The 13326-nt window shown below is 52.3% G+C and overlaps 1 protein-coding gene across 1 annotated transcript in view; it reads right to left on the bottom strand.

The window, feature by feature from the left end:
- LOC138521754 (E3 ubiquitin-protein ligase TRIM39-like) overlaps positions 1–13326 on the bottom strand; it is a 219762-nt gene that overhangs the window by 138010 nt on the left and 68426 nt on the right. The window contains exon 2 of the mRNA XM_069634812.1: positions 2582–2683. Coding sequence (XP_069490913.1) covers positions 2582–2642 — 61 coding nt within the window. The 5' untranslated portion in view covers positions 2643–2683. The remainder of the gene's footprint in view (positions 1–2581; positions 2684–13326) is intronic.

Raw genomic sequence — 13326 nt, 5'->3', positions numbered from 1 at the left:
TCTAATTTTCCAATCTTTCCTGTCTGTATCAAAAATCAAAGATGTTCGACTGTGCGCAGGATTTTGCTTGACCCGTCGCTGGACCACTTCGATTCACAAACTCTTTCTCCTTACAACTCTTAATTCACAGGCCGCCATGTCTCAGCTGGATACCTTACAGAGACCTTCTATTGAGCATGCATGCGGAGCCGGACCACTCTGTCAATGGTATTGTATCTTTCCTTCTCAGGTTCAAGCATTCATCAGCAGTTTAACCTTGCTCACGTCTTTCATCACACGCGTTTTAACAATGTTCGCTCCAGCACTCGTTATAAAGTGTTGCTGCTTGCAACCTTGGTTTCAACACAGACCGGTCTTCCCAACTCACCGGCAGTGATTATTTCTCTGTCGCTAATTTGTTCTTGAAGCCAACGGTGGTACCATGGTGGCTGCTGCTTCTTCCCGACTCGATTAGTCTTGTAGGAGGAGCGTGGGTACCCCCGACGCACAATGTAAGATTCTTCAGACTGGTTTCCTGGCCTTAGGCTGTCCAATCTCGAGGTCTCATGAAAGGAACGGTTCCTTGCTGGCAAGGTCAAGGGAATTTCCCTCTTTGCAAACCCTTTGTCGTTCACAGTCTTTCATCTCTTGTTCAGTTGCTGTCTCTACTCGTGTGCTTTGCCCCACACAGTGTGCTTTCGTGCTCCGCCTTTTATCAGTGTGGGGAAGCTGAATGGAAGTCAGGTATGCGTGATGGTCAGTAATTGCTCAACCTCCCCATACCATTGTATTGGGACACATCAGGTATACTGCTCGCACGTTAGTCTGTTCTCTCTCAGAACGGGCTGTATGTGTAAAAGTGTTTGTGTAGGAAAAGCAGGGGCAGGGTATAGAGTCCCAACCTATCCTATCTGGTAGGATGGGGTAAAGGTGTTACATGGAAGGGGATTCCATGTCTCACCATCCGATGCCCCACTCCTCAAAGACCCCTCACCCAGGTGATCCTCCTGCACTGGTCCACCGCCAGGAACTGGATCCAAAAGGCGATGGCCGTGTCCTGGCCACCTGGATGACAGATCCCCGGGGACTAGTGGTTGAGACACCTTCTGTTTTCTCACACTTAAGAGTTAAAGAGAACATTCAAAAGCGTCATCATTGGTGTTAAAAAAAAAAAATGTAAAAAAGAAAATGTAAATCTGGGTGTTCATATGGGCCAGTGAAAGCTTTAACTAATTTCAAAGGGAGTCAGACTGGATTGTTCCACCGCTAGGTAATCAGGCAGATTCACCCTTTATTGACTTATTTTGTGCATGCTCATCTGTCCAATCACCAATTCCAGCAGACTATGCCAACACTCAGTACCTGGACCTCCCGGGCTACGTACTCCATAGACTACAGATTACAACAGCCCGGGTGGTGATGAAAATCTCCTACTGGGAGCGTATAACGCCAGTTGTTGCTAGCCTTCACCAGTTTGCAGTAGAAAAAGGAGCGCAAAATGTAAGACCATGTGTTAATTTTTCATAGAACATGCTACAACATGGGTCGTAGCTTTGTAATTTAAAGACTTAATAAGCACAACCCAAGTCGGTACTCCGACAGGACGAGGGTCACAATTGCTCTATTAAAGAGCAAGATAGGATGGAGGAGCTTTCACGGCCCTCAATTACTTTGTAAAATGTACTCCCCAATGTATTCCTCCCCTGTGGGTTGTGGCAGGGATTACTTAAAACCTGGTTCTGCTAAAATTATACAATTGTGAGTTTTCAAGATCGTAAAATTTAAAAAGGTGCACGTTTCCACTATGAAAAAATTATTTTCAAACGTAACATAAAATGAGGCTACCATGTGAGAAGTGGATTGAAATCCATTTTCAAAATGAGCAACCTTCCCGTTGTTCGAATTTCTTACGTCATACCATACCACTACACCCTTTCCTCTGAAAAACTCTTGATAAGACCGCCGTGTAACATGAAGTCTGGCTGAGAACGTCAATATGAAAAAAATAACGTTTTATTTACTGAGTTGCGATGGGATGGAGGTATCCCACTGGGTCATTGTTTTAATACCTCAACTGCTAGGGAACCGGTAGGCCATGCGCTAATTTTCCTTGGGGTCTGTAGTCATGGCAATGGTCACCCCAGAGCATCAGCGCTCTCCCCCACAGAGGGCACAGTAGGCATTCTTCAGAACTAATCCTTCACAGACCAGAACCATTCCTTAACCCCTGCTGCCTTTGTGTTCACCTAATAAACAGTTTGAGTGGGGGCGCACATTTATTCTTACACCGAACAAAGCCTATTTTCAAATTCAAAAGGACTTGTGAGTGGAGTAAAGATTCGAAACATCCCTATACCAGTAATCTGAAGAATTACTTGTCCTTTTTGATCATCTGTGAGCACCAACCACACCTTTCCCACTATTTCTTGTGGTACTTCTTATAGGTTATGCCTGCCATGTTACAGTGTGAAAGGTTCAAAGAGCACCAAAAAAAGGGGAAAGATTTGGGAAAGGTTAACAAGTCGTAAGGGCAGAAACACTTCCCAAATATCCCCCCTCCCCCACCGAAAGGCTGTCCATGACTGAAATGTTCGACTCTTACCCCATTTCTTCCTGGGGCTTCCCTCGGAGGGCTCCGCAGACTTCCGTTTTTTCCCAACCATTTGTTCGCCTGAAGATTACTTTTTCCAAAGATGCTGAAACCCTAAAGAAGACAAAAGGCATTTCACTCAGTGAAACACATTTGGAATCCCACTAGTCTGATGCCTGCGGGATACGGCACGTAATAAACAAATAAATAAAATAAATGGAGAGAAAAAAGCGTGTTTTACCGATAAGTGCAACCAAGGGCTGAACACAGGATGAAGTCAAGAAGATGGAAACCTTTTCAACTATTAACACAACCAACCAACCAAGCTAACCCATGAAAACTGTTTATAGCGATGGCATCGAATGCCAAAGCATTGAATGCCTTAGCATCTAAGAAAAAGCAACGAATAAAAAGCATTGAATGTATTTTTTCTTCATTTTTTTAAATGGGGGCGTCCCCCCAACCCCTTTTTTTACCCTTTAAAACCCATTACAATGAAAATAAAACCTTTACCTTTGAAAAAATGCATTTGATGCCTTTTTTTATGCATTTTATTTTGATGCTTTTGTCGTTTAATGCTTTGTAGTCGATGCATTGACTGAATACCATGAAAACACCTGCGTGCAGAGATTCATAGACCGATACAGATAGCTTTTCAGTGTATCCCCCCTCAGAGTACTTAATGTCGAGGACCGGGGAGATTAGAACACCCAGAGTGTGTACTTTTGAGATGGAGGAGTTTGGTAACAATCTGCGATTTCCTTCTTCACCAAATACTGGGTGCTCTGGTTTTCTGCAACATCTTTATGCCATGAAAAAATAATGGGTGGATATGTGGCGAATATAGGTGCCCAATACCAAAGCCTTCTTCTACTTATAAATTCTCCTTTTCGAACAGTTGCAACGTTAAATAACATTCAACTTTGGTGCCTTGAAACACAATTTCTTGATGTCTAAGTGTCTTACAAATGCACAATAAAATAAACATATCAATTCCTTTGAGAGTACTGGGGAAAATGTATGTAGCAACCCAATTGCACTGCATAGTGCCATGGCCAACACCTCCCTTTTCTTTGGTGCTGGCGCCAAATGCATTATCTTATCAGATGACTGTGCAGCCCCTGCTTTTCTGGCCGCAGCCTGCGGAGGGAAGTGTGCCTTCCCTCCCCCAGGCCAGGTACTGTTTTCACAGGACTATGCCACCCTCAACCCCAGACCAGCTGGATTGGAAGGGGTGCGTGACCACTTTTAAATAAAACTGATGTTAAAACAGAAGTCCTTAACTTCTTCCGTGAAATGTGACACAAACCCCAAGGTGCGCTTGTAGGGAACCCAGGGGGGACCCCTTTTTATTTATAAAGCTAAAGAATATATAAACTTTACCCACTCTAAAACCTTTCTTCTCGGTTCCTCTGGCGTCATTTTGCTTTGATGCATCTGGCCAATCAGCCCACCCAGCCCTACACATAAGGGGGTGTGTATTGGCCACTTTTACTGCTTATAAATAGGCAATTTCTCCCCAAAAATAAAAATAGGGAGTAAAAATACTCCCAACAAAAATTGCGAAGCTGACACCTAGAACCTTGTACCACTGCTCACACCCACACAGCTCCCTGGATATATTTAGACCAGGAGTGCATGCAAAACTACAGTAAGAAGCTACTATTAAAACTGCCTGATCAGAAGAAGTAAGCATGTCTCTTAATGTGCATGAATATCTAGGTGAAAAGAAATAAAGTTACTCACCATAGTGACTATCTTACTCCTAGACCATAGTCCCCTTTCCTCCATACGTGTGGGATATTCCATCCTTTGGGACGGGACTGGAGCACTTTCGTCAAAAAGCATCAAAAATGTAATGTTTGTTACACGTATCCGTAACCCTGCCCTCCTGAGCTCCGCCACGCGCATTGTCCTTCAGTCCTTTTCTATCACCAGGTATGAGACCATGTAAGCAATAATAGAGGATACTTTTTAGAGGGGACGGTGGGCGTATGGAGGAAAGGGGACTATGGACTAGGAGTAAGATAGTCACTTTGTTATACTCCTACGTCCCGTCCCCTTTCCTCCATACTTGTGGGAGAATCCCAAGCACAACCAGAGGTAGTAAGGGTGGATGGAAAATCCCTTCACTGAAACAAGTTTTTGAGGACAGCTTGGCCAAATTGGGCATCAGCCCTGGAGCTCAGGTCTAAGCAATAATGCTTGCAGAAAGCCGATGGGGAGGCGCACATAGCCACCTTGGCGATGGACTCCCAAGGAACATACATTTAGAAGGCAACAGCAGCCACTTTGCCGCGGACTAGATGTGCATGGATGCCCTTAGGTGGTTGAAGGCCTTGGATCTTATAGGCCTCTGAAAAACACGAGGCAATCCAGCAGAAAACGGATGCTTTGGCAGCTGGTTTCCCTTTAGGGGCACCAAAGGTAACAGTTGCGAGGAGCTTCTGAGTTCACCCATTCTATCGAGGTAAAACTTGAGGGCTCGCCTGAAATCCTAATTGTGAAGAACTCTCTCGGCATCAGATGCCGGGTTCGGGAAGGAAGGAAGGAGGGAAGGAGAGGAAGGAAGCAAGCTAAGCACAACTTTATCCTTATGGAAAGTGAGGAACGAATGTTCACAGAAAACACTTGTAGTTTGCTTACACGCCTTGCGGATGTTATTGCAATCAGAAAGGCAACATTCCAAGAAAGGTACTTTAGATCAGTAGTGCCATGGGTTCAAACGGCTTATGGCATCAAGCGGTGCTGACCACATTTAAATCCCACTTGGGATGAGAAGTGCGTACCAGCAGGAAGAGACTAAGGAGTCCCGCAAAATGCCTTTTGATGACTGGATTAGTCAATGAAAAAGGAACAGCTGTGTGGACAGGTAGAGCGGATAAATAAGTCCAGCAAGACAGAACACGAATGCCAAAAGCTGCCAGGTGAGACACAAAGGATAGAATGTCGACCGTAGCATGCCTGGGGTCAAGCTGTTTAGCTAAGCACCAGAGGCAAAAACTGAGCCATTTGCTACTGTATTGGGCCCTCGTAGAAGGCTTTCTGGCCACTTGGATAATACGCATATTGTCTTCGGACAGACTGAGCTGTGCTAAAGATCTGAACTCGGCACCAGGCCGGCAAGTTGAACAATTGAGGATAGGGGTGCCACAGCTGGTGATCGCTCTGGTGAAGAAGGTAGGGTATCAGCAGCAATCTGACTGGGGGAAGAATCCACAGATGCTGCAGTTCCGAAAGCAAAGCTGGCCACCAAGAAGCTATGAACAGGAGAGTGCAGTTCGATACAGTCCTGAGCTTGCAGAGTGACCGATGAATCAATGGCAATGGAGGGAAGGCGCAAGCCTTCCATGTTGTTCCACGGAATCTTGAGGGCGTCTTCCAGGGAGGACGCTCCGAGCCCGTCCCTGGATACATAAAGCGGAAGTTTCCTGTTCGTAGAAGTTGCAAAGAGGTCCACCTCTGGAGTGCTGCACAGATGGAAAATGTTAGAGGACATCAGTGTTCATCTCCCACTCGTAAATGGCTGCCGAATGACGACTGAGTGAGTCTGCAGTTGATGTGACCCGGGATGTGTACAGCCTGGAGCCAAACCTTGAGCTGAATGGCCCAGTCCTAAATGTCTATGGCAAGATGCACAAGGAGCAGTGACTTGGTGCCGCCTTGCTTGTTGATCTAAAACATCGCCACAGAATTGTCTGTGCAAATACAGACTATCCTGCTGGTGATCGACTGTTGAAAAGCTTTGAGTGCCAGGAATACAGCCAGGAGTTCCAGGTAAATGATATGAAAGCCTGTCCTGAGGCGTCCACCGGTCGAAAACTTCAAGGTGACGCAGCATCGCTCCCACCGCAGAAGGGAGGCGTCTGTAGTAACCGTCACTTGTAGGCAGGGCTCGTGGAAGGAGGCCCCCACTGAAAGGTTGTTGGTCGATGACCACCATTGTAGATGCGCCGTCATGGAGGATGGAACTGGATTTATCTTGGAATCCGGATCCGATGCCCGAGACCAGCAGCTCTGGAGAGCTAGCCGAGTGCGCCTCATCTTCAGACGTGTAAGAGGTAAAGCTAGCACGCAAGAGGTAATTAGACCCAGAAGTCTTTGGAACCACCAGGCCATCATGTGCGAGGACTGGAAGAAGAGCCGACACGTGGTCGATAGGTCTGTAATCCTGTCCGTTGCTAGGAACACCTTGGTACTGACTTAATTCCAACGGAAACCCAGGAAGATCAGGTCGAGAGACCGTCATGGACGATTTCTGCAAATTCACCGACAGCCCAAGATGGAGCAGGTGCTGAAGGAGAGACTTGAGATTGGTCAAGGCCGTCTATGGGCAAGGACTGAGTAGGAGACAATCGTCTAAGTATGGATATACATAAACCCCCTGCAGACTGAGAAAAGCTGCGATGACCGACATCTTCGTAAGGACAAGCAGTGCCGAGCTGAGACCAAAAGGGAGTAAACGAAACTGGAAGTGTTCCACTCCCACTCCCACAGAGAATTGCAGATATTTTCGATGCAGGCTCCAAATCAGAATGTGCATGTATGCATCCTGGAGGTCTACCATGCTGAGTCAATCGCCCTTCCGAAGAGAGGCCTTTATATGGCAAGGCGTGACCATCTTGAACTTTTCAGGGGGAAGAGAAAGATTGAACTGGGAAAGATTGAAGGTAGTGCGCAGGCCAGCATGGTTGGGGTTGGGCACTGAACAGATGGCAGTAGTAGCCCTCCCCTTTCTCTCTGAGGGGGAACAGGCTCCACCGCCGTCTAGAGGTTTCTGTACCTCGGCTCTGACGGAGGGTGACCCAGTCTGCTGTAAGGGAGTGTTGAAAGGTGGGGGAGGGACAAGCCGAAGCCCGCCTGAGTGATTGACAAAACCCATCTGTCTTCGGTGATGGCCTGCCACGCCTCCAGATGAGATTAAATTCGTCCTCCCACCGGAGTCTCGTGCCACCTACAAAAAATATAAGGCAGTTACTTACCTGTAACTGTTGTTCTCCAGCATGGGTCTGGCATGGATTCACATGCTCATGAATATTCCCCGTCGTCAGGCTGGGAATCCTCGGTAAAGAAAAAAAATCAGTATCAGTTTCGTTTCTGATCTGTCTTTCTTAGTAGTAACCATTCACTGATCTCTGGGTCATACTGCCCCCAGCCAATGACTGCCCTCTCCCTAAGCCCCGCCTCTGGCAGCCACCCTCAGATTTGGTAGCATGCCAAGTGGCAGTATGACCAAGTGAAGAGCCGCAGAGGGGTAGGTAGGTGGGAGGGTTCGCATGTGAATCCATGCCAGACCCATGCTGGAGAAGGAACAAGTTACTTACCTGTAACTGTTGTTCTCCAGCATGGGTCTGGCATGGATTCACATGCTCATGAATATTCCCCGTCGTCAGGCTGGGAATCCTCGGTAAAGAAAAAACCAGTATCAGTTTCGTTTCTGATCTGTCTTTCGTAGTAATAACCAATCACTGGTCTCTGCGTCATACTGACCACAGCCAATGACTGCCCTCTACCTAAGCACCGCCTCTGGCAGCCATCTTCAGATTTGGAAGCACGTAAAGTGGCAGTATGACCAAGTGAAGAGCCGCAGAGGGGTAGGCGGGAGGGTTCGCATGTGAATCCATGCCAGACCCATGCTGGAGAACAACAGTTACAGGTAAGTAACTTGTTCCTTCTCCAGCATGGGGTCTGGCATGGATTCACATGCTCATGAATAAAGAATACATAGCAGTACACACATGCACAACCACGGGAGGTGGCAAAGGCTCAACATTAAGCATTACATCAAACTCAACATTAAGCATCTTACCTCCTCACCAGGCTCACCTCAGGCGAACAGGTTGCGCAGCACTGCTTGGCCGACCCTGGACTCCTCCCTGGAATCCCGGTCGACGCAGTAGAATTTCGTGAAGGTGTGCGTCGACCTCCACGTAGCAGCCCTGCATATGTCCAGCAGGGGCACACCAGAAAGGAACGCCGTGGTAGCTGCGATCGCTCTGGTGGAATGGGCTCTCGGACGGCCATGCAGCGGTCGGTTTGCCAACCGATGACAGTACATGATACAGCCGGAGAGCCATCTGGAAATGGAAGCCTTCGAGAGAGCCTTCCCCTGATTGACAGGTCCAAAGTTCACAAAGAGTTGTGACGTCTTCCGAAAACACTTCGTGCGGTCCACGTAGAACTTCAGCGCTCTAGCCACATCCAGCGAGTGCAAAGTCCTCTCAGCCGGCGACGAAGGCGACGGGAAGAACACAGGCAACACCAAGGGTTCGTTGAGATGGAAGTCCGACGGTACCTTGGGCATGAAGGAGGGGTGCGTCCTGAGCACTACCCTCGTGTCGTGGAAAGTCAAGTACGGGGCCTTGCAGGAAAGGGCCTGGATCTCTCCCACTCGTCGTGCGGAGGTGATGGCCACAAGAAAAGCTGTTTTCCACGATAGAAACTTCAACGGGGCCGAGTGCAGAGGCTCGAACGGAGGTCCCATGAGCTTGGTCAGCACCACATTGAGCTCCCACGCCGGGGCCGGAGCCTTCACCGGCGGGAACGATCTGAACAGTCCCTTCATGAACTCTTTCACCAGACGATGAGACCACAAGGACGTCCGCCCCGTGGTTCTGGTGTATCGGGAGATCGCAGCAAGATGAATCTTGATGGACGCGTGTGCCAGACCAGCTTTGGCCAGCGTCAGCAGGTACGGCAGTACTTGGGGAGCCGTAATCCGTAGAGGGTTAATCTTCTGTGCGTGGCACCAGACAGAGAACCTCTTCCATTTGTGTCCGTAGCATTTAAGAGTCGAGGACGCCCTGGCCTTTGCAAGAACCTCTCTGCAATCGGCCGGTATGTCGTATCCTCCAAACTCTAGCGCTGCAGGAGCCAGGCCTGCAAGTTCAGCGACTTCGGGTCGTGGTGGAGGATGGCGCCTCCTTCCCTGGAGAGTAGATCCGCGTCCGCCGGCAGCTTGATCGGCGGGGACGCTGACAAGTCCAGCAAGTCCGGGAACCATATCTGCCTCGGCCACGCAGGTGCGACGGGGATCATCCTGCACCGTGACCTCTTGAGCTGGTTGACGAGCCGGATTAGCAGAGGCAAGGGAGGGAACGCGTAGAGGAACAGGCCCTCCCAGGGGAACGAGAAAGCATCGCCCATGCTCCTCGTCTGGGGAAACCTGCTGGCGAACCTCCGGCACTCGGTGTTCGTCGCCGTCGCAAACAGGTCGATCTGGGGTGTGCCCCACCGTCGGAAGAGGCGATCCACCAGATCCTGCCGTAGTTCCCACTCGTGGCACGAGCGCAGCTCCCTGCTGAGTGAGTCGGCGATGGTGTTTTTTATCCCTGCCAGATGAAACGGCACCAGAAAAATCCCTTGGGCGACGGCCCAATGCCACAGGTCCTGCGCCTCCTTGGACAGCGCTGGGGACCTGGTTCCGCCCTGTTTCCTGATGTAAAACATGGTGGTGGTGTTGTCGGTGAAGATCCTCACCACCTTGCCCTTGAGGGACGGAAGGAAGGACCTGAGGGCCCAAAACACTGCACGGAGCTCCAGGACGTTGATATGCAGGGACTTCTCCGTCGGGAGCCAGAGTCCCCTTGCGTGCAGATTTTCGGTGTGCGCTCCCCACCCTTCCAGGGAGGCATCCGTGGTCACAGTCTCCTGGTGGGCTGGGGTCTGGAAGTCCATGCCCGCCGTCAGATGCGCGCGGGTGCCCCACCACCGTATCACTCGTCGGAAACTCTCGTCGAGCTTGATCCTTTCCTCGAAGCTGCCCTTCGTCTGGATCCAGCGCGCATCCAGGAATTCTTGCAACGGGCGCATCCGTAGCCTGCACATGGGAATGAGGTAGATGCAGGAAGACATCATCCCGAGGAGGGACTTGATGGACCTCACTTTGGCCGCGTCGGCCACCAACATCCGTTGCACCTTGCCCAAGATGGTCCTGGTCCTCTCCTCCGACGGGGAGGCCGGAAGGGACACTGTGTCGAGCCTCGCTCCCAGAAACAATGCGACTTGCGCGGGCACCAGGTGGGATTTGGCGTAATTCACGGAGAATCCCAGGTCCGTGAGGAGTTGGACGGTCCTTGCCGTGTGGACCACGGCGAGCTCCCTCGTCTTGGCGCGGATGAGCCAGTCGTCCAGGTAGGGGAAGACGTGAATCCCCTCGCGGCGCAGCTGCGCCGCCACCGGTGCGAGGCACTTGGTGAATACCCTGGGTGCCGACCGTAGTCCGAAGGGAAGGGCTTTGAACTGGTAATGACGCCCCTGGACCACGAACCTGAGGAATTTTCGGTGCCCCTTTAGGATGGGAATGTGGAAGTAGGCATCCTCCAAATCCAACGACGATAGGAAGTCTCCTTCCTCCAGCTGCCCCAGGACGTGCTGGAGGGTGACCATCCGGAACTTCTGCGCCTTGATGAACTTGTTCAGACGTCGCAGGTCTAGGATGGGGCGCCATCCTCCCGTCTTCTTCTTCACGAGGAAGTATCTCGAGTAGACTCCGGAGCCCCGAAGCCTCTTTGGGACGAGTTCGATGGCGCCCTTTCTGAGCATCGCCTTTACCTCCAGGAGAAGTTGAGGGACGTGAAGTTCTTTCCTGGCCACGGGGGGGACGCGCGGGCACCTTCTTTGAAACTCGAGCGCGTGGCCCCGGGCCAGGGCGTCCAGCACCCAACGGTCGGTGGAGATGGACTCCCACACGCTGACGAAGCCCGCCAGCCGGCCTCCCACCGGGGTGCTTCGGTGGGGGCCCGACCCCACGGCCGGTTCAATCCTGCTTGGACGCGGCCTTGCCGCCTTGACCTCCTTGGCGACGACGGCGGGGTCCGCTAGACTTGCCTCGTCCTCTGTAGGCCTCTTGCGACGACGAGCGGGCCGCTTGACGGTAGGAAGCGAAACCGCCGCCGGAACCTTTGGAGGCGCCCTTGCCTCCGCTGCTCCGAAAGGGCGTCCGTCGTTGCTGCAGAACTCCAAGGGCCCGGGCCGTCTCAGTATCCGCCTTGATGGCCTGAAGGGAATCGTCCACTGTCTTCCCAAACAGGTTGTTCCCGTCGAAGGGCATGTCCAGGACTCTGGTCTGGACATCCTGCCGGAAGTCCGTAGCTTTGAGCCATCCACGACGTCGAAGGCAAACGCCGTTGCCCAGCTGGTGGAACCCAGTGTCGGCGATGTCCGTCGCCACGGTGATGGCGTGGTCCGAGGCCACCTCACCTTCCTGCAGGATCTCCAGGGCCTCCGCCCTCTTGTCGTCCGGCAGAAAATCCAGCAGGGGAGCTATCTTGTACCACAGCTCCCTGTCGTAGCGAGCCACGATAGCCAAGGCGTTGGCCGCTTTAATCGTCGTCGCTGCCGACGAGATGACTCTACGTCCCATAGCATCCAATTTCTTTCCCTCGCCGTCCGGCGGGGAAGTCGATGTGGAGGCCGCACCCCCCCCCGCTTTCTTCCTGGCTGCCGCGGAGACGACGGAATCCGGGGTAGGCTGCGCCCGGAGGCATAGGGGGGCCGTGTCCGGGACCCGGTACTTTTTCTCGTACCGGTCTCTTCTAGCTGGCGTCGTGGAAGGGTTCTTGAGGAGGGAAAGGCCCTCATCCCAAATGTCGTCCAACAGAGGCACTGCGAGGACCGTCTTCCTCTTGGCCTCGCGCCGCTGATAAAGGAAGCCTTCCTTTTTCTTCTCCTCAGGGCAGAGTTGGAAAAGCTCGGAAGCCCTGGAGATCATGGAGTGGAAAGATCCGATCTCGTCGGGCGGAGAAGCCCTGGTGGGAGGCGACGACGGAATATCCTCGTCGTATGCCTCGTCGTCCGTACCCGTCGCTGCCGTGTCAGTCCCCGTATCATCCCCTCGGGTGGACGGGGAGGAGGGCTGGACGGGGCGCGACGGTTGAAAAGGAGGTGGTGGATGGATCCTTCTTTTCTTGGTAGGGGGAACACCAGAAGGTCCCGGTTCTGGATCCCCCGACGGGAGAGGTTCCTCCGTCGGTAACGGTAGCCTCGTCCTTATCTCGGAGCATAAGGACTGTATGGCCAACAAAATGGCCGCCGAGTTGTCTTGCGGCGCTGGCAGAGGGGAATCCGACGGGCGAGCAGGGGCCCCGTCGGTATCCTCGACGATGTCGTCGTCGTCACCTGCGTCGGGGTCCATTCCGACGGGCTGGCCTTCTTCCACGCCTAGGCCGTGGCTTAAGACCTCGATCAGCTCCTCTTCTGAGGTTGAGGCCGAATCTACGACGACGCCCTGCCCCCCCCTTCTTCCCCACGGAGGGTTTCACGGGGGTCCTATCGATGGGCACAAAAGAAGACTCCCTCCGAGGAGGCAGGGAGATTCTGGGCCCTGAGGTAGCCACCACTGGTGCAGCCTCCACAGGCTGAGCCAGGGCCGCCGCGACCGTTTCGATAGAGGGCTTGGTCGGATGGATCAAGGCCTTCACCACCTTAGGTGCGCTCACCGCCTTATCCTTGAGGGAGGGGGCACTGCCACGCTCCTCCTCTGCCTTAGAGCTCGACCGGGGCCTCTCCAGGAGCTTCGCCGGGTGCTCGGCCTTCCTCTTACCCGACCCAGAGCGTTGGCTTTTGGTTGATGGTGCCGGGGAGGGTGCGCCCTGCCTGGCGCCCGTAGAGCCCGACCGTTCGGCGCTCCTGGTGCCAGCGGACTCGCGGTGCTTGGCCTTATGTTGGGCCCCCGTCGCCGGGGCGCCCTCAAAGGTCTTAGAAGACCGCTCGGATTTCTTCTTCTTCTCGCCAGACGGGCTCTTACCCTCCAGCCA

The sequence above is a fragment of the Ambystoma mexicanum genome, chromosome 13 (genome assembly GCF_040938575.1).
Source record: "Ambystoma mexicanum isolate Mex_15411 chromosome 13, UKY_AmexF1_1, whole genome shotgun sequence".
NCBI classification, from domain to species: Eukaryota; Metazoa; Chordata; class Amphibia; order Caudata; family Ambystomatidae; genus Ambystoma; species Ambystoma mexicanum.
The sequence above is the reverse complement of the archived record's forward strand: the minus strand, read 5'-3'. Positions and strand labels throughout refer to the sequence as shown.